The sequence below is a fragment of the Olea europaea genome, unplaced genomic scaffold (genome assembly GCF_002742605.1).
Source record: "Olea europaea var. sylvestris unplaced genomic scaffold, O_europaea_v1 scaffold2334, whole genome shotgun sequence".
Taxonomy (NCBI): Eukaryota; Viridiplantae; Streptophyta; class Magnoliopsida; order Lamiales; family Oleaceae; genus Olea; species Olea europaea.
In genome coordinates, this window is record NW_019241450.1 from 65,719 (window position 1) to 87,920 (window position 22,202).

Genomic DNA, 22,202 nt, shown 5'->3' on the forward strand with positions numbered 1-22,202 from the left:
GTTCTCTTGTTGTTTGAGTATTGTCATGGAATTGGTGTTGCCAATTGTTCTGCTGCTGCATTTTTTTTCACAATGATTTATTGGGGGAGGGCCTTGTTTGACTAGCTCGTAGAGGGTCAGCATCAGCATCCTCATTGGGAAACCTTTTCACAATCTCAACGGGGCAAAATCTTGACCCTCTGATAAAGTTTGGATCTTTATAATTTACAGCTACCATAGACACACCCAAGTTGTAAAATTTCAATCTTAATTTCTTCAGAACTCATTCTTGAAGGCTCATGGAACTTAATTTTGGTGATATTGAAAATTTCTAGACGAAGTCAATTGAACACAAAGAAGCAAAGGAGAGATTTTTGGTATAGGAAATGAGCTGCAACCTGTTTGGCAAGCCCCCAACCTGACTTCCGAGCGGAGTAATAATGGCTTCTTCATTTTTTTCTAAAAATAATAACAAAAAAAGAAAAAATGGCAAAACTACCGTTTTTGCATTAATTACCTTTTCGTGAAGGGAAAAGAAAATAGTGGAAGAACACATTTTTTCACATTGACAATTAACAAAACTTCGCTTGAGGAAAAATTTATAAATATACCAATATTGACAGATTCAAGAGATTTTTTTCATTGATTTCACCAGTTTGCACCTTTGGGAGTTCAAAATTCCCTCCTTACCAGGAAGAGATACAGAATTTGTTTAATACGCCCGAGGAAACAGAACATCTCTATCTTCCCTTTATGTATAGAGCATCAGATAAAAAGAGATCAATGATGCATGATTAATCATTAACAGATCATGAAACAAACTGAAAAATCACCACTCTTTGGTACAGTTATTTTGATGCGTGCTAGTAGTAACAAATGGAGAGTTCCCATTAGCAATATCGATGTTGGCCTCCCAAAATAGGATGCGCTCAAAGGTCTTTCTTGTGGTACATGCCAAACATTGCTACTGCATGGAATTTACTAACAAAAGTCTAAAATCATGTTGTCAAAAGTTAACTAGTATAGCTGCATCTGACCGTTTAAATTAAACATCATCTAAATCCAATCTGTTCATACAAAGATAGGAAGCAAATGAAGTTCACAACAATAACCAAACTAAGGAGTACCCTAACATTGATATAAGCTTCAGTATACTTAAAGAGCCACCTATTTGACTAATCTTTTGGCTACTCTACACTTGTGGCATGGTTGGTTTTGAGATCGCAAGTACTGGAAGTTTTAAGGGGAAAAGAAGATAAAATCTTGCTCATAACACTTCAAATACAATCTAGTACTTACTAAACATGCACTCGAAGAGGAAACAGTAGCAAGGAAACAAATATTCAACCTCAAAAAGGCATGCATACTTCTGGATTCCCATGAAAGCCTACTCTGCATCAAACCTAATCTTCTTTGAGGTGGGCTGGTTGCTTCCAACCTGCAAAAGATATAAAACTGAACTGTAAGACAGAATATAAAGTTTCTTTATCTATTTTCCTGATCCCCCACTAATTTTTTTCTTGACATCAAATCAATTTGATTGAGGCATGGAATACGAAACCCCCAAAGATAAAATGAATAGATCCGAGTTTTTAAATATCAGAACACAACATAAGAACTTGTGCATTTAACAGGCCTTCAAAAAATGAAGTCTCTCCATACAAGTAATTTTGAAGTCAAGATTAGATATCACCAAGCAATGAAAGGAAAATAAAATGATAGAAATGAGAATATTCTTACAATTTCCGGGCAATCGTAATCGATGCCGGAGGCCTCAATCCTCTTTCGCCTCTTCCGGTCCCTTTTCATAATTCTTTCTACCAATTTCTTGTGCTCTTCCAAGGTCCTTTCCTAGATATTTTGTATGATTCAATGAGATCATATTAAAATAAGCAGCTCTTGTTAATGTAATTTCAAGTCACGGGTTGTGTGTATATTGCTTTTTCAACAAAAGAAGAATCATATAGTTTATATACCACGTATCATACCTTGTCATGATGCTTCCTTTCAATTTTAACCCAATCCAAGGGTCTGTACCGGTGGGCCACACCTTTCCATCTAAAAATAAGAAATAGAACCATGAGCTTTTTCTATATAAGCCATGCACGATATTTATAAAAATTTTCATATGGTGTATATTATTATTTTCCCCTCTCTTTTCCATTTTTTTTTTTTTCATTCCCTATTCATGTTCTTATTTTTATATATATTGTCCTTCTTTGTTGTAGGGAAGAAGCCAGAGGGGTGTAGAAGTGAAATAGGAAATCCTTTTTATATAAACATCCCTAAATCCACATGGTAAGATAATAAATTACCTAAGAGTATGCTATTATATTCTGGTATTTCGAAACTGGAATATCAACTTCTGGAAGGACTCAACCTCTGGACTTCCTTCTTTGTTATACGTTCATTGCCTTGCACAAACATGCATAGGCTACCATCCCAACCGTACTTCATATTGAATATTATGATTGAACTAAAATATTATCCACGAAATCACAAGAATAAATTATGCATGTTTGAAGTATCAACTTGTCAGTTCTAATACGGAGCCTAGTCCTTGAAAGACTTCTTCCCTTCCGGGACAACTGTCTTCAATCGCTTCAGTTTGAAGGTTATCATCCACGGTTTATGGAAGTTGATATTTTATTTCCTTTAGAGCCTGTTTAAGCCCCATTTTATTGTAAGAATGTATTTTGGAATAGCAGATTGATGAAAAATATGTAGTAAAATAAGACAAGTTTTGTATTTGCCTACAATATTATTTTATTGAAGAACGCGTAATTGAAAAGAACAGGGAGAAAAACATATTTTGAAACTAATGAGAATCAAACAAGGGCTTAGGCTAAATAGATATTACCAATAAATTCCGAACATTTTATTGAAGTGCAATAAAATTTCAGTGGTCATACAAAATTGATTACAGGCAATAAAATAATTCTTACAGCTTCAGATGAACACGCTCAGGAGGAACAAGATGAACTTGCAACAGATGCTCAAACAAAAGATAGTTATGCATGCATTCTGAAACAACTTTTGCAACCTGCAATTTTGAAAACAAAGTAAAAACATGTTGAGACGTTCCTGTGTGCAACAACTTAATCAACATGCACAAGTACTACCTCGGGAGACTCAAATTCAATGAATCCAAAATGCCTCGATTTACCTGTCTGTCAAATAAAAACTAAACAAATTAATACCATCACAAAAAATTGAACAGCAAAAAAACCCCATCATGAAATGCTAATATGTCAAAGAACATTTCTTCCTTTCCAAAAGAAGGGAAGTAATTGGAAGATCACCATGACACCACCCAATGGTATTCAAATAAGAATAAATTTTTATGTCGGAAACAATCCAATCAAACACTTAATCAGCATCATATGTATATTAGAACCAAATTAAACGAATATTTTCCAACAAAATCTTTGCTGCTTCACAAAATAACAAGTTTAGAAAGAAATTGTCACACATCAAAATTTGTAATAGAAGAATTACAAGGCAAGTGTGGCCTTTGTCATCGGGAAGCAATAATAATTTGTCAATGCAAGCATCAAGATGCTTTTGGGGGTCAGTAAGACAATTGGGGAGAAGTACCGGTACAAATACATTCACACATAAACATTCATATTGTAAGATATCAGATTTAGGTTTATCTAGGTTGTTGGGAAAACAATGTGGCATATGTTACAACACGAGAAATTGGAACATGAAGCCTAGCCTAATATCTGAAAAAATTTTAGAGTGAGAATCTGGATATGGTTCACACATGGAACAAAGGCAAAAACAATTGTGCAATGTGAGACACTGGATTGAGTTTGACTAGAATCCACTTCCTCAGAGGGGTACAAATGTATTCAATGAAATGTTCTAATCCAAGATGCTTTGAAAATTTCTGCATGAGGCACAGGTAAGTTGAACAAATGCTAGATTTTCGAGAAATGGTCTAATGAATTATTTATTCTTAGAATCATACACTGACTAACTTTTCTTGCATATTATTTTTACTCACCAATTCTTTGAATGGAGGTAATGGAAAAAATCAAGAGCTGCAAAAAACATTTTAAAGGCAGTAAACCACGATGACTGAAAGGTCGAAAGCAGGAGTCCTACACAAATGTGCCAGGAGAGGCTAGATTTGGAAGCAACTCAAATGTTTTTCTTTAAAATACAACTCCAATCCTGTACTTTTCAATCATTCCTTCTATTATTGGGAAAATTTCTAATATTTGTATGCTGAGGATTAAGGAGCACAAATACGTTATCTACTGCTATTATAGCTGACAAAGAAACTATTACACAACTCCAATCCTGTACTTTTCCATCATCCTTATATTATTGGGAAAATTTCTATTATTTGTATGCCGAGGATTGAGGAGCACAAATACGTCATCTACTGCTATCATAGCTGCCAAAGAAACTATTATCCATTCTTCTTCTAATCCTTTCCGTACTATTGTTTAGCCGCCTGTCTACCGTATTTCTGAGCTACCAACTCCAAGATTCTCTTTCCAAATATTATACATCTCACTTCTACATTAATAGTGAATAAACTTAGAATTAGAGGAAACACGTATTCCATGGATAAACGAAAATTTATCTCACCCTTTATGGAATTCCTTTGCCACTTTAAGGCGATAGATAGCAATGCCTTAAATGTGATATCAGTTAGAAGAGTTCATTAAAACAAATGGAACGTAGCCATTCAAAATCCTTGCTTTATGTAGACAATTATCATACTTGAGTAAAACCAACACAAAGATGAATGCATAACTACTGAAGTTCAATGAACAAACCTTCCTATTCCTTGCTATTCGGAGTCTCTTGATTGTACCAAATTGCTTAAAGAAACCTGCAAAAGTGAATCTCATTACCACCATATGTGCACATACTAAACAAGAGTAAATTCATTTTGAAAAAAATACACCAAACCTTCCATTTCATTCTCATAAAATCCATGTGGGATTCTTCCAATATACAACACAGTTGCTTTATTTTCTCTGTCTTCAATCTTCGGGATCTTCCGCGCTGGACCACCCTCCAACGGCTATTAGTTTCCAGCACAAATAAGCAGACCAACGAACCAAGCAGACATAATAGTAAAAATGCACATTAGAAAAAATAGTAAAAACATAAAAATAAACAAAGAAAACCAGTGCGATTGTACATTCGACATAAACACGCACAAAAAGGACGAATAGAGCATACCACAAAATCAGGACTGTCGCCTTTGGAAGTGGAGAATTGCGCAGACGCCTTCTTCAAATTCTTCACAATTGATTTCTTTTTTGCTTTGGTCCCCATCTCTATATATAGCACTATATGTAAACATATACATTTATTTATCAGAAAATTTTCCTATAAAATGAGTGAAACAAAATTTTCACTTAAAGCAAAAAAGGATAAGGAAAGAAATTAGAGATCTACCTGGTGTTCAAGCGGGTACTACTGTCAGAGATTCGGAAGATAGGGGGGAAAATTGAGAGTGGGGCTGTGCTAAAAACCTAATTGAGTAGCAGAGAAATATGGGCTAGCTTATTCCGAACCAAATCTAGGGATGCAAATATGGGCTTCACCTGGCCGCCCGGATTGGCACAGATGTTCCTTGAGTGGGCCAGATGGCCCACGAGTAACCTGTTTTATTTTTTAATAATAACAAAATACCAAAATTAAAAAGAAAAAAAAAAAAAGAGGAAATTATTTGGACATGCCAAATTGTTTGGTAAGTATACCTTATTACATTCCAATTTGTCCTAAATACCTCTTCCAATTCACTCTCAATACATCTTAGGTGTCTACCAACAAAATACAAGTTGTAATCTCTAAATAGTTGACGAGTTCAAGTTAGTTATTCTAGTTTTCTTGTTTATATTTTCAAATGCTGACTCAAGGAAGATTGGAAAAATAATTTCGTATTGACCTTTAAGGGGGCAAATGTATATAAGAGCCTGTTTGAGCCACATTATTTAAAAAAAAATGCATTCTTAAATAGTGATTTGATATCATTTCAACCACACATTCTTCAATAAAATAATATTATACGCAAATCAAAAAGTTTTCCTTATTTTTTAACCATACATTTTTCATCAATGCACTATTCAAGAATGCATTATTACCAAAATAATGGGGCTCAAACACCCCCTAAATAGAAAAAATTATTTGATTATTTGATTTTTTTTAATTCAATTTTATATTTATATTTACATGACAATTCAAAATGTGATGGTCCATATTTCATTCCCCCTCCCCCCCGCCCAAAAAAAAGTCCCACCAAAGTAACTTCATGTTTGTTACAATATGTAATTCTTTGAATTTTTAGTATGTAAGACTCCAATTTCTCTAACGATTAGGATAACAATTGTAAAAGCTATTCTTTGACCTCAGTAGGAAAACACGATTTCGACAACTTCAAGTTTAATACTTCGCACCAAACATCTTAAATTATATTAAGAACATATTTATTGTGCTTAAAAGAACTTTTAAGTTGACTTATATTTTAAATACAATACTTTCCACAATTTATACTAAAAAATACTTTTTTTCTAGAATGGATGTATTACCAAATATTGTTCTAAAATACGCATGAACCTGCATGTGAACTTGCCATTTCCGAATTCCGAGTACCATATTTGATTGATACTCAGTCAATATTACATTCCAAAAATTATATTTCCTTTTACAGCTAGTTTCTCCATTCACACTATTAATATTGGGACTCTTTTGACATGTATATATGCCATCCTCTGTCAAAAACCAATCCTGGGTAATTCTTTTTCTCAAGGAGAAAAACCCTTATTCCGGAGAACTTGTACATTGCCTTCATCGGGGCTGACGGGGCCCCTCCCCTTTCTGGTTTTGGTTTCGGTTTCGGTTTCGGTTTCGCTCTGCAGAATTGCTTCCTTCTATCTTCTGTTCATTCTTCTTTGCCAACTTACTTGCAGGAAAATGCAACCGAGCCATTAGAGGTCTAGGTACCCGCGATTTCTGGTCAAAACCTCTAACACAAACAAATCCTGCAATAAGATTTCAAATGACATTAGGTGCAACTAGACAATATAATAAACAAAATCATCGTATTAAACATCCATTTGATGTCAATTATTAAGAGCTTGAAAGCAGGGGCACATATTCTGTCTACGTTGTAGCATCTTAAAGATGTTCGTATCTTTGACTTCTATTATACTGTTAAGCTACATGCGTCCCTCCTTGTTTTCCCCTACAATCTATTTCTTTTCCCTTCTTTCAGGTTAAATAGTTCATTAGTTTATTAAAATTCTTGGTATTTTCATCCGGTCAAATATAAACTATTTTACATGATTGTGTCATCATAAGAGACAGTTCATACCTTTCCAGAAGCAGTATTGAATATCTTCAGCTGACAAACCTGGCAAACACCAATATTCTTCCCTTATGCAACTTTTTCGTTATATCAAGCTATAATTTAATCACAATATGTACCTTTGAAAATGGTAGAGACAGAGGTGCCGAAGAAAACTGTTCGTCTTGGCAGGTTCCATAGCAAATTTCTTGGAACATCAATAGGATTAAGACTGGATTCATGATCGGCGAATACCTGCAAAAGCATTAATCGTGCATCATAATCTCCATTTATTTGATTCATAAAGATGAGAACATAATCCTCTCCTTATATAATGGACAATATACTCCCTAATACAGAATCGTGAAACCTTTAATCAATGACTAATTATACAGACAAATTATCCAATAATAAGAATTAATTTACCTCATTGACTTGGAAGTATGTGCCATTGAGTGGGAAGCTACCTCTCATTGCTGTTCTGCACGGTATCTGCAACATGATTAGTAATTTAGCTAAAAAGGTCCTCAATGCCTATGGTTTTGCTTTTATTGGTGATAATTATCGTTGGGTATATCATTCTTGTGCTGCTCACCAGAAGTGTGCCTCTCACTGTTTGTGATTGTGTTTCTCTTACACTGTTGCATGAAAGGCACGTCTTCTTATCGCAGAGTCCCCCTAAATCTTGAGGATTGCATTTACTTTCAGGAGGTTGAATTGAATCTGCGGTTTCACCTGGTTCGGATGATGCCAAATTGGGTCAAATGGTATACAAAAAAGAGAGCACAACAAATTTCACCTGGTTCGGACGATGCCAAATTGGGTCAAATGCTATGCAAATAAGAGAGCATGACAACTAACTACATTTTTGTCCCCATCTCCTGAAAATCTGCTCTTTTCGACTCAAATTAAACTTCTCAACACCTTATTTAACTATCGACAAAGCTATTTACATAACATTAATAATTCAAACCAAATAAGAAGTTTTGGAGATTTTAAACCCAAACCAATAAATAAGTGGCTCCAAAAAATGTCACCAATGACATTCGATTAAGAACAGAGTATCAAAGGGTTTCAGCCTTATTTCACCACGAGATACCATCTTAGTTATTATTTGGATATTTGGGGTGCATAGAAGTGTTTCAGCACCCTGTAACTCTAGTGCTTACCGGGTGTCCATATAGCAAGAAGGTATGGACTAGGATCATCAAGCTCTCGTCTGTCCAGCTAAAGTTAACAAATTTCATGGTCAGTGGGAATTAATTTGCATATGAGAAAAAAATGTAAGACTTAAAAACATAGAAAAAATTACTAACCCCTTTCAGAAGTGAATGTGAATCTGGGAGTTCATACCTGCAGCAAATTAAGGTTCCAGAAAAAGATAATCAATATTGCACTTAATTTTTAAAATAATTGGTCAAGTATCAGCATAAATAGGTTTATTTAGGTGGCGAAGAAGTTCATTACTGAGTGGTTATGATGCAGGAGGTTGTGGGAGGTGTAACTGGTTTCTACAATGATGTCTAGTGATTGAGTAGAATGAATACATTTCTTTCTGACTAGAAAAAATATATAATAGTTTTAATTAATGGTCAGGTGGATGGTTATGTATTAAGTTGATGCTTGGCCCAGTGTGGTGGCTTACATGTTTTGTTCCAAAACAGAACTTCAAAAGATAACAGCTTAAATTGCATGTGCATTGTAAACATTTTTGTTTACTAAATGTGATATGAACATTTGTCTGGTCACACTTCATTTCTTGTAGAATTTCACACTTAATGAGTTCTGATACTTACACTTGGTGCTCTGTCCGTAATCGATTCACATTCTTCAGTTTGGGCATTGGAATAGCAGCAAGTTCTGGACTCAAAGCAACCAGGGCCTTGGACATATCGCCTTTTTGCATTTCCATGCTGTGTTCTTGCATAAAGCTCTGCAAATTTGTGGTGAATTGTTCTATATTGAGTTCGATGGTAGGGATTTCATCGGGATCCTCATAGAATGCATCCTCAATGTCAGTTTCCGATACTTCTGTAAATTGTTCTGGTGTTGTTGGTTCTTCAATAATAGGATCACGTGATCCCATACTTAACCCTGTTTCTCTGTTTAAGTTATCCTCCAATGGAGGTAGTGGCAAAGGTCCTAATGTTATACAAGAGTTATCTGCAGTTGTAGGTGCAGCTGAACTCACTATACGTCCCTCTTCTGGTCCAGGAAGAGCAAGTCGTGCACTGTACCAAATGTATGTATTCATTATATATGGGCATGTACATTTCTTGAATTTACGTAAGGTCAATTTCTGATGAGCTTTATGTTGTCATTTACAAGTGTACATGATTATTGAGAAGATGCCTAACCTGGCAAAAGCGCTGGCAAAGTGTCGGCATTCTCCTCTCATTGGGCATGCATTACAATTTGGCTCTCTCTTTGTGCAGAAAACCTGTATTTGGTATTAAAAAAATATTACCCGTTAAAAAGTCCTTTCCACATGGTCAGTGTAAATGATTTCTAATATGTACCAAAAGAGAAAAAAGGATAAATGATTGTAATGACGTGAAAATGAGCTCAAAGGAATGTGAGTTCATACCTTCCCAAATGTAATCATTTGATAGTGTAGTTCATACCTGTAGTTCCATTGTATATTATTCAGTGAAACATCTAAGGGTATGTCATGACAGTCTTTCACATGGAATGCTTATGATGGAGTAAAAAGTAATTCTAATTAACAGAGTTGTTCGGAGCAAGTAAATTACAAGGTTTTCTGATCCAGGTTACAGAGTCTGGGCCAAAGATATTTCTGTATTGATTCCAGCACTGGATATCTGCTTGGAAACACGATTGATATTAGGAATGGTTAGTGAAAAATTTGTTGGGTATGAAAAATATATACTCACAGTTCAAGGAGATGCAATTGGAGTGATTCAGGAAGTGGTTGGAGAGGAACCCATCCAAGTCGCACAGCAATTCGTCCAACGTTTGTGTCAACCTAATAAACTGAACAGTTAGTGCAACAATTTATTTTCCTTGTCAGTTATAAGAGATCCATATCTGGTAATTGTCCTTACTGGGAAAGCAAGATGATGAAGTGTTAAGAGGCGTACACACTCCACACTCTTTAGCCCCAGTCCTCGTATGCTTAATAGATAATCTCTACAAGACATTGTTTTTCATTGAAGTTGGAAAGTGATTTTTGGAGATGGATAAATATTTTGATTAATAAATGGTTGGATTAGTTTCTTTGAGAAAGCTTACTTGGATTTGTCTGGTGGAAGATATCTTAACCATTCTAGGTCGATTCTTCCATGTTCTTGAACCAACCGATCCAGAAAATCCTGCACAGATATGCACTCAATATTGCCTTGGATTTTGGGTTTTCAAAATGTAGACACTTCTAGTGGAGTATTATTAAAAATATTCTCTATACCTTAATTCGCTCTGCTAGCATGTTGTTCATCCCCCTTTCCTTTATTGTTTCAGAAATCTCATGAACATTAGCATTTCTTAATCCTACATAGTCCAGAGAATCCATTGTGTCCTCGCTTCTTTCTGGTCGTCCAACCTTCAATTCAACCTGCTTTCTCAAGCTATCCCAATTAAATGCTTCCATCTTATCCTTTTCAACTTTTCTCTTTCTTACATTTGAGGTTCTGGCACCTATCTGATTGGACGGTTCCCTCAAAGAGGTGACTTGCTCGAATCCTTTTGCTTTAGTTCCATTTGCCAAGTGTTTCAGATTATCTGCAATAGTTTTCACTTCGACATCAAAATTTCGTACTGTTAAACTAGACAAGTGAAGGTCTTGCTGTAAATTACCTCTAGGCTTTTCACTAAGCACTTCCGCATGTCTATTGGGTTCTGTCACAAAGATTCTTCCCGGCTGAAATGTCTCATGCCTCCGACCCTTTATTGTGTGGGACCCTGCTGGTAAACTGATTTGCTGTTCCTGGTGCAAGTTTGAAATTGTATGGGCTGCTCTTGATTCTTGAAATGTTGGTATTCCGGTCTGCTGGGCGATGAAACTACTTTTTGCACATGGACCTACACAATCCCATGTATGTCCTGCACTGGTTTCCGGGGTTATTTCAAAAGCTGTTGAAGTCAAAGAAGACATGCTTTCTTTCTCTGCAAGTCCAAGGAAGCGTGCTTCCCATTCTTCCAAGTCTGTTGTTGTGCTGAACTGATTATTAGTGGACAGAGGAACAAGCGTCTGATGATGCATCATGTTGGCAGTGAAAGGACAAGCATGTGGTACACTGCCACTATCTAGTTTCAGATTTTGCCTATTAGTCACTGGATTTTCTAATTGCTGATTACCAAGCAAGGTATCTGGAAATGAACTTCCCGTCTCTCGATACTGATACTCCTGGAATGCTGGGATTCTTTCAGCCTGTTGGAAAGAATTAGTACTATATTTTTTTCTGAAATTGCATCCATTTATTTGGTCTTCAAATGCAGAATCAGTGGCTAAGAAAAAGAAGGTTACCATAGAACTTTCTGATGACATGCCATCTTCATCTTTTCTTCTGTCATGCCCATTGGTTAAAAATCTCGTTTTTCCTATCTTGTCATTTTCTGCCCCATGTTCACATGCTTGCCTGGATGTTACACAGCTGAAGTTGTATACTGGGTGCCTTATCATTCTGTGGTCATAAATCTTGTTTCGGCCAGGATACTTTATTTGAACCTGTCTTCCTTCAAGCAATGGACTTCCACCATTTTGGCAGCATGTTGGCCTGATAATGGTTGTTTGGAGAGGAAACTTGGCTGCAAGAGACATGTAGGCAGAGCTGCACGCAAGGGAAAAGAAAATACAGTGATAATTAGCTCCTGTTAATTTGTTTTGCCCCTAAGAATCCTGCCAAGAAGATTGATTTTACCTTGAAAGATGATCTGACACATTCTGTGTGAGAAACACTCCTATTACTGAGTCTACTACAGATCCTTTCCATCTAGAGAACCTTCTATCTCCTGCAAATATTCCAATCTTGTTTCAAGTTATCAACCATCACTTCATGCATTTTGGTCAGGTAAATCAAGATCATTTCTTTTTAGTTAGTATTTGGTACAATTTATGCATTTATATGGTACACGTGAAAAGAATAAATCGGCAACTAGAGCTGTAAAAAAGCTCATTAATATGTCTTCCTTTCCATATTTAAAAGTAACCAGGCCAAAAGAACACTTGATCACCTGTCAACGTTAAAGCTGCAAGAAACTCATAACTTATATCCCATGTTTACATGTGAGTCTTTACATGATGGACTATGAGCTCGATCAGTTAAGTCAGAGAATATCTTCAAAAGAATAATTTGTTCACTAACTGGAAAACCATCAATAGAATTGTTTGTTGGGGAAATTTAATAGGTTCCAAGGGGATCAGTGTAACGACCCAGTGATGCAGAAGCATACAAATTGCAAAGCAGTGTAGGAACAGGTCGTGCGAGGGCAAAACTGTCTCCACAATGGGAAGGTGGTGGCTGCAAACTGGAGAATCAGTATGTGTTACCACGATGCAACCAAGGAAACTGGAACCTGTCTGATGGGAAATTGAAGTGGCGACGTAGTGACAAGGAAGGCAGTAGACGAGCGGTCGAACACAGAAGCGGTGAGAAACTGGTGTTGCAGTTGAAGCCAACTGAGGCAGGTGCAATGGTTATGAACGGCTGAGCTATCAGCAGCAGAAGGGAAGTTGAGGGTGTAGGTGGCGGCGTACGACGGGCGGTGATGGTTGGTGATATTCTTCCCTTTGAGACAAGTGGTGATGTGGACAATTAGGAAATAGAGGTGCAGTAGGTGACAATGATTCGGCTGGTTATTGCGATCTTGGATTGTGGCTGTGCAGGTGGCTGGCGTGAGCGGGTTGATAGGAGCGTGGTGTGGTAGGAGAGGGTTAGGTAGTGGGTTGGTTAGAGTAATTGGATGGGGTTAAATGGGTTGTGTATATATCTTCTTGTTGGGTTTGGGTTAGGGGATGGCATATTGGGCTATCAAGATGTTGGGCCAAAAAATTAGGTTTTAATGACAATGTTGGTGGGTGAGAAAGGGTTTTGTTGAACAGAAAAAGAACCTTTGAGCGGCAAAATACCGTAACTTTTTTTTTTTTTTTTTTACTGATGAAAAAAATGAATAAAAAACTGAATATGGGGCGTGAACAGTAACTTTTTTTTTTTATTGATGAAAAAAATGAATCAACAATTGAATATTGGGCGTGAACGCCGAACAGTAACTCTTTTTTTTTTTTTTGATAACTAATATAAACTACTAACAAACAAAAAACTGCTGCTGCGTTGATACAATTTATTTTGTTGTCCCAAGGGTTGAAGGTTGTGTTTTGAAGGTGGTTGTAGAGCTTGAAGGTCGGTGGAGGGCGGTGTATATGGATTGGATGGAAACAGTTTGTGGAATTGAATTTGAGCTAGGCCAAAGGAAAATGAATTGCTCTAATACCAGATTGATGCAGAAGCATACAAATTGATAAGGAACAATAAGAAATAAGGGAGATCAAAGGGAAGAATTGAGGGCAAGAAATACTTTTTTCATATAATTCAGGTGTGTCCATAAACATTGCCCTAAACCCTTTTATATAGGAAGGAGTTTGAAATTAAATGAACTTCCTATCTAAACTTAAAAATAAAAGAGAACATTATCAAAATAAAACTACTAAATAAACTCGAATTCTACTAATTATTAGTCTTTCGCCTTGAATAGACGTTTAATTGTTTCCTTATTGCATCACCCGGCCTCTATGTCTAAACCGCTATATCATGCATATTGTCCATTTCGGATGAGCGTATGCCTGCTTAACCCCTCAAGGATTTCTATTGTGCCCCAAAGATTCGATCCATGACATTTCCCCAAAAAGAGAATTAAGTTGGATCCTAGTATCAATTAGATTCAACTTAAGTCTCTCTTAAGAAGGAGGTCATGGGTTTGAATCATGGAAACACAATAGAAATTAGTAAGGGGTAAGATGAGTTTAGACTCTCATACAGCGGATAGTACGTATGTTAACGATTTGGGCACAGAGGTTGGGTCGCTACAATAAAAATCCTACATTTGAGAATGATGAAAAGAATATATACTCTACAAGAACTATACGAATCCCACATTGGAAAAAGATAAGCCCATAAACATAAAATAAAGGCTTGGATAAAATATAGTTTAAACTAATTATAGTAGTAAGTGTAGAATATGGCAAGGTACAATTAAGTGCGTTTGGCCTCTCATTAAGCATGTGAGAGGTGAGCCGCTAGTGGTGTATTTTGCACTCCACAATAGTGCGAGGTGCACTTGACGTGATATTAAGTTTTTTCAGTCATTGATTTAAAGTGACCAAAATGTTAAATCCAAGGATCAAAGGATATGTGTGTTGGTTAGATGCAATCTCAACGGTTAGATTAAAACATTAGTTGATCATCAGCGATCAAGTGATTTAATCACCGTAACTATCAACGATCAACTATACAAACAGTCATACACATGGTTTATATTAAAATATATAATAAAGATAGTTAGGTGTACTCAAGGTTCTAGTAAATCTTTTCAATCGTTGATTTGAGGTGATCATAAAATGACGAAATCATGTGGTGGATCAGATCAAAGGATGTGTATTTTAGCCAAAACAAAATCTACATTAGATTAAAGTGTTAGTTGATCATCAACGATTAGCTTATTTAATCGTACAAAGAGAATGCACAATAAAAAGCGAGAAGTAAACATGTAGCAAAGGTGTGTTCACGTATAGAGAAAAGTTTTAAAAAGATAAAAACTAGAGTAAGGTATATGTGCGCATTATGCAGACTGGTAAGACTTAACATTTTAATCGGTACCCAACCTTCCAAATTGAAACCGAGAAATAATCGGGTCCCAAAAGGTTCTTAGTTCTTGAACTGGAATCGTGGGTATCCAACTTTGAAACTAAGTCATTTTTATAAGTTTTTTATTTTTTACAATTATTCACATTGACGGAATGACCCCGCTCAAGAAGTAGCAATAAGGTCCTAGTAGTAAGTACATATATCAACCAAATTCATTCATTTAAATGATTGAATATCACTCTCGTTTATAGTCACTCCTGATAACACTTACGTATTGCCTGTCCCACAAGCTTTTTTGAGGGAACACAACAAAGTCATAGTCAAAATTAAATACTTTATGCTAGATATTGGATGCTATTAGGTGGAATATTTGCAGTAGATTAAGAAAGTGTTGAAATATATATTTGATGACATCTTATTTCTTTTGCTAGTTATTGTGAAGTTATTTTATATTGTCAGTTCATGATTTTAAAAAAAATATCGATAGAACTAAACCCGAATCGGAATTGACGGTTCGGGTTAGTTCCAGTAACTATATGGACCAAATGATTTTAATTACGAAATACTCGAAGTGTAATGGATGTTCTGAGTATTGAAATACCGGACCGTACCACTCGATGCCTAAGCCTATCGATGGTTATTTTTTGGTCTTATTAAAGTTACATTAGTATTTTGTAATTGGAATTAGAAATCCATTGATTCGTGTAATTAGGGTTAATATTGCAAGGGTCATTTTGCAATAGGTCAAACCTTCCCACAATCTAACTCATTTTGAATTAACAATCAACCTTGTTGAACAGAAGTTTTGAACAAAACGAAAAGCCCAATATTGCTATAGCGCTAAAAGAAAAACATGTGATAAAATGAAACGATTTCTCTTCCCTTCCCCAATTTGCATTGAGGTTCATCTACGTCTAAAATTAATCTCACTGTCTCCCAACTTAACAAATCTACACAAATCTATCTCTTCCTCTCCCCTTTCTTGCTTTACCAAGTGTCGATTAGCATTTTGTTCATCGATCTATTGTTTTCTCTTATTTTCTTTGCAATTTCTCCTCTTTATTCATACAAAACGGGTAGGTTGTGTTGACGACTAGAGTGAATAAGAAAAAAGGGGACACGCCAAGTGGCAAATATGACACATCCAACCGTGCCCAACGTGTGTTGGTGTACGACACTCTGGCCTTTCCATGCATCAAATAACGTGGGTGATTCATAAATTTAGTATTTTAATTTTGTGTAGGGAGAGGTTGAGAGAGTAAGGAAGCTCTTGTATTATGATATTTATTTAGTTAATTGATTTCATTCTCTCAGTAGTTTGTCGAACAAACTTTAATTCATAATTCACTCCTCTTGCTCATTTTTCATTTTTATTTCCACTGCTTTCGTTGCTTGTTTGGGAGATTTTCCAAACAAGTAGAAGGTACTGAAGACTCCAATGACTACTATTATACATGCCATTTAGTTTGATAACCTAACATATGAAGATGTAAAAAGTTATGTTACCTTTTGGAAAGAGGTGATTAATGATAGAATGGATTCAATAATGAGTAATAATACATTGAAATCAATTAATCTTCTACCATGATCAAACCTATTGGTTGCAAATTGATCTTCAAAAAGAAGGTGAAATTTGATAACCTTTGAATGAGTTTAAAGCAAGACTAGTAGTTAGGTTTTATATGAAAAAAAAGGCCTAGCCCCTGGTGTACTAGTTACAGGAACTACTATAAGAATATTAATTTCTCTAGTATCAATATATAAATTTGAAATACATCAAATGGAAGTAATAGTGTTCCTAGATAGAGAGCTAGATGAAGAAATTTATATTGAACCAAAAGAGCTTGTTATAGTTGAAAAGAGCACAAAAGTGCAAATTTAACTCACAATATGGACTTAAATGGGCTCGAAAACAATAGCACGAGAAATTGATCAAGTATTATTAAAGTGATGCAGAATTGATTCATGTGCAAAAAGCGAATTTTGTGACAATAAAGGTGTTACATCTGTCGGCGGACGAAATCTAATATTTGGAACTGAATAAGAAAGCATTAAAGATATTAAGCCATTATCGTCATCTATTAGGTGTTTTAGATGTGATGTCAGATATTAAAATTTTTGGGGAACATAGTATCATGCTAACCTAATCTTACTGAGCCCTCATTTGGAGCAAAAAACAAAAAAAAACAAAATTTTGACCTTTTTGGGTTAGTTGGAACACCTATGAGAGTGTTGGTCAACAAAAACGCCTACAAATGGGTGGCCAACGGTCCAAAAATTGATTTTTTTGCCCTAAAAATTTCCTCCAAACAAGGGCTAAATTGAAAATCTAATGAGAAAATCATTTTCATTGCAAGACAATTACCACAACTTTTGATTCAAGTATTAGATTATATCCTAATACTGGCTTTGAGAAGTCTCTTAATTGGAATATGCTCGAGTTAATGGATGCTCTGACATCAACTAGATCCTATAAAGCTTTTGGAGTCAAGGAAATTGAGCATGTTACTAGTAAGTTGCAATGGGAAGCCTTATATAGAATATTAAAACACTTAGAATGAGCAATTTTATTATATGGTCTTACAAGGTTTCATCCATGCTAGTTAAATTGGTCATAGAGATTATTGCTCGTTAACTAGTGGGTGAATATTCACATCTGGTGGAATAATATATTGGGCTCTAAGAAGAAAACGTAAATACACTATGACAATTTTATTTGTAGAACTTTCTTTTTCCAATAAAGAAGCTCAATAGTTAAGAATTTATTAATAAAATTCTTATTTAGGCAAAGTTGATGCCACCTATGCCTTTACATAGGGATAGTGAAACAACATTGTCTATAGTAGAATATTGGATGAAGGCACAGTTCAGTATGACAATTGCTAGCTCATGGTGTAATAACCATGATCTTATTAAGTCTAGTCAAAACTTGACAGATTCATTGGTGAAAGGCCATGCAACACGTCTGGTTTGGAAACTTCAAACTAGATGGGACTAAAGCCAACAAATAATTACCAATGATGGAAACGCAACCCAACACTTGAAACATCAAGATCTCATGTCAATGAGTAATGTACATTGCAGTAATGGTAGCATGCACTATACATAAGTCCTTAAGAAAAAAGGCTTGAGGCATGTAACAAGTAAAAGGATAAACTTCTTTGGAGTATGCAATTAAATAAATATTCTTTATAATTCTTCCTACATGAGAGTCGGGGATGGCATTGTCTCCTATGTGGCTTGGCTAGTTACTTAAACCCATGGAAAAACCAGGACCTTAGACACATGGCTAATTCACATGTCAAACATGTGAACTTGCAAGAATTTGAAAAATCGTGCATGTAATTTTTTCAGTTAATTGTTAGAATTTTGTCTCCCTCTACCATGTATGATGATTAACCTTGAAAGTTTTCAAATGAGTGAAATTTCAAGTCCAAAAGACTATCTAAGCATAAGTCTTGAAGCTGAAAACATAGATATAAAAAAATTAGTTCATTTGGAAAAATGGTTGCCGGTCGTTAAATAATATTCTCCAAAAAGATTAATTTGTTCCCACATTGGAAAACCGTCAAATGGTTAGTTGGAAAAATTTAAAAGAATGCAAGGGGGTAAGAATCCCATATTGGAGAAAGATGAAAATAATAGAAAATTATAGAAGTATAACAGGACTCCAAGGGATGAGAATCCTCCATTGAGAAGAGATAAGCCCACAAATCCAAATTATAAGAGATTGGGCTTAAAATAGTTTAAAATATTAAAGTGGCAATTATGGCGATGGTAGTCGTGCACTCTGCATGATGCACAACGAATTGGTGAAAAGTGCACTTGAGATTCTATTAAATCTTACAATCGTTGATTCAAGGCGATCATAATATGATGAAATCAAGCAGGGTACCAGACCAAAGATGCGTCTATTGGCCAGATGCAATATCAATCGTTAGCAATAGGCAGCACTGTTACTCTTTGTTTCTTATAATAAATAACTACTGAAATAGCTTTCGCAGTTCTATTGCATACATATAAATAAATAAATAAAATTTCTAATTTTCATTCCTTTATGTTCTATTCCAAGTTTGATTTTTATTAAACAATTCACTAAGCGGGTATCAAACGTGCTGAGTAAAATGTAAAAACCGTAAGTATTTGTTGGATTAGAGAATCGTGGTATAAAATATAATTGACTAGCATAAGCATGACATCAGTAATTATGTTAAATTTCAGAGTTCTGCATGCAAATACCTTGAACAAGATGCATCCGTGCAATGAATGAGTCTACTCGTCCATGGAACACTTTCCTTTCCCCTTCCCACCTTTTTTCTCTGCCCTCATCCATCGTTTCTGTGCTTTCACTTCCTTCCTTCCCCATCAAAAGGTTCCATAATCTGTTAGTCTCAGGGTCAAGATCCACTTTTGGCCGTGGCTTGTGTTTCCTGAGTGGATTGAATTCCGCATATGGAACAATTACACTGTCTCTTTTGTATGGTATGAGTGCACTTTGCTCTTCCCCAACAATTTCCTTGCCATTATTAGCAATGTGTAGATCTTTAAAATGATCTATAATTTCATCAACTGAAGTTATATGTCTCAGTTCCTCTAGTGAGCCTGCACAAAAATAGAAAATCTGCTTTACTCTTTCAAATAATAAATTTGTGTAAGAGCCATTCAGGTTGATGCTAAATGTATAGCTTTTGCAACATATGGCTACCGGCAGGTTCTTTGTTGGGATATCCTCGTGCACTCCTGCCCTCTTGCTTAAACACTTGGTCCATACTGAATGCTTGGCTGGAGAATGCTGGTCCGGTGGTCTGTTTTTTCACTGACAAAGGAGAAGGAGAAGTTATACTTTGATTTCCTTGGGTTGACACAGGATCTCTCTGGGATGGATCATTCAGATTCCAATTAGAAACTGCAGTCTGGTTGTTGACACTTTTTGCTTCAGTGGTTTGATGGAATTTCTTCTGTTCAATTTGTTCTGTATAAAAATGCACTTGCGATAAAGTATGTTGCTGCCGAATCTCACTTGTGACCTTGCTGACTACATTGTTGGTGTTTTTTAGTTCAAGCTCAGGTTTTCGTAATCCATAATTCAGGTGTGATATGGAACTATTTTCATGGACACTGTCAATGCCTCTTCCTTCAACCTGCCTTGAGCAATCTTTAAGAGTTGTAATACAAGAGGGCAAGTAGGTTGAGGTTCCGTCAAATTTACCCTCGACCTTCTTTTTCTTACAAGTTCCTGAACTTAATTGCCATAATTTGCAGCTATCACTGCTATGCTGGCCCGTCTTAGAAACTCTATGGCACAATTGTTGAGAGCCTGTCTTGACAATTCCAGGATTTGTCAGCTGAGTGTTGGAATATTCTCTCTTTGATCCTCGTTCCTCAGTTATATCCACCAAATCTTCTAGAAGTCGAGACCTACTCAGCCGCATCAATTGCCTTTCTCTATCAAGCTTCGCTTTAGTGGCATTTGCTTGGATAACAAGCTGGGCTACTCCTCCACTGATGCATTGATTTACCTGGTTGTAACCATTCTGGCTGCCTCTCTGGTTTGTTTTGCCATTTCGCATATTCAAAATCCTTGCTATCACATTCAAAGTGCTGTCCTTTGCTGTAGTTGGTGGTACTACAGATGCAAGAGGTAATGACACTTGAGGCAGGATTTGATTAACAGAGCGGATGGAAGAATATAAATTCGCCGATTCAGGCTTCTCCAAGCTGTATTCTTTTCGATGCCCTTCCTTCACTTTAGATGTTTTAGATACCGCATCGAGTCCCAAGTACCATTCCGCATCCTGAGAATCTAAATTCAAATTGAAAGGCAACTTATTTTCATTATTGGTCTCTGCCTGCTTACCACATGTTCCTTCCTTGCTTTCCTTTTCAACTCCATTTTCCAATTCAAAATTTAATACTCTCCTACATGGTTTTGCTGCAGAGCTAAGATTAACAACTTTGACCTTATTTTTTGCATCAGTCAGTTGAGTAGATGTCTTGATGTCCTTTTTGGGTTTATATTTCCTTTTTCCTGGAGTATTTTCTTTGGGAGTATTATTGTTCGTAGAAGCAGGTTTTGGAGTCCTTTGGGGTTTCTGTTCGACAATTACCTTTGGCCGGTGTTTTCTTCTTTTGGGCGGTTTCTGCTGTGGTGTCTTGTTCAGATCAATTCCCCCATAATTTTTGTCCTCTGAAATGTACTTTTCCTGAAGTGATGTTGTAATGGCTGCAGATGATGAGTCTAGTCTGTTCAAATGTTCATCATGTTTTTCCTGAACATCTTCAGGTAGTTGAGATATTTGGACATTTTCCTGCTTATCTCTTTCCAGGCTTGAGATTTTGCCTATCAATGAATGTGGTACTGCTGCTACCTCAGGAAAAACACCTCTGGGTGGTTGAGATTTTTCAACATTCTCTTGCTCATCTTTTTCAGGGCTCAAGGTTTTGTCTAATAACAAATGTGGTACTCCAGCAATCTGTGAGCTCTTTGACTGCTTTTGCTTATCTGGTGTTACTGGCGCTGATTTGAAGGAGCTGGGTGCACTTGAGGATTCACCAGCTTCTGATCTTGGGGGTAAATTCAGGTTATAATTGGGCCAACAGGGGACTGCAAAAAAATCTGTTAACATACAGCATACAATATATCAATTTGTGATTAAATTCCAATTATATTCTATGCGAAAATTTGTTGATGTTCATATTTTCTGTGAATATTATAATTGGCAGTCACCAACTCAGAGGGAAGTTTCATGTTAGTCACCAAACTTTATTTTGTTCCAAAAGTGGTCACTGGAATTTTTATTTTTTATTTTTGTTCAGTTTGGTTTAGTTACTCAACTGAAATCTGTTTAGTTTTTTCTAACCGAATATCTGATGTGTAGACCTCCATGTTAATGCCACGTCAAAGTCTTCCTCATTGGACATTCCACTAAAAACACTTATCTTTCACCTATCATTATCTCAACCATGGAGGGTGTCGGGATGATAATCCTATACTCCATGAAGGATTATAACCAGTTTTCAGCAACTATCACTTATTCACCTTTGTCTAGGGCATGAAAAATAGATTTTAACTAAGTGACCAAAATGAA

The 22,202-nt window shown here is 36.0% G+C and overlaps 2 protein-coding genes across 2 annotated transcripts; both read right to left on the reverse strand.

Annotated features, from left to right (window-relative positions):
* Positions 1-980: 980 nt before the first annotated feature.
* Positions 981-5,497, reverse strand: LOC111381577 (uncharacterized RNA-binding protein C1827.05c). The gene is made up of 9 exons (XM_023005371.1): positions 5,407-5,497; positions 5,188-5,297; positions 4,912-5,026; positions 4,776-4,831; positions 3,102-3,149; positions 2,925-3,022; positions 1,968-2,037; positions 1,720-1,830; positions 981-1,417 (listed from the first exon to the last, which is right to left on the reverse strand). The coding sequence occupies exons 2-9, from the start codon at positions 5,281-5,283 to the stop codon at positions 1,367-1,369; spliced, it is 645 nt and encodes a 214-aa protein (XP_022861139.1). The 5' UTR covers positions 5,284-5,297; positions 5,407-5,497; the 3' UTR covers positions 981-1,366.
* Positions 5,498-6,501: 1,004 nt separating this feature from the next.
* LOC111381574 (transcriptional activator DEMETER-like) lies at positions 6,502-21,725 on the reverse strand. The gene is made up of 20 exons (XM_023005366.1): positions 19,820-21,725; positions 19,354-19,716; positions 12,175-12,265; positions 11,781-12,084; positions 11,111-11,684; positions 10,722-11,035; positions 10,550-10,629; positions 10,363-10,447; positions 10,192-10,283; positions 10,051-10,119; positions 9,885-9,921; positions 9,655-9,737; positions 9,094-9,528; positions 8,614-8,650; positions 8,467-8,524; positions 7,893-8,032; positions 7,724-7,789; positions 7,438-7,552; positions 7,325-7,363; positions 6,502-6,992 (listed from the first exon to the last, which is right to left on the reverse strand). Exons 1-20 carry the CDS (start codon positions 20,682-20,684, stop codon positions 6,799-6,801), a joined length of 4,041 nt encoding a protein of 1,346 aa, XP_022861134.1. The 5' UTR covers positions 20,685-21,725; the 3' UTR covers positions 6,502-6,798.
* Between the last annotated feature and the right edge of the window lie 477 nt (positions 21,726-22,202).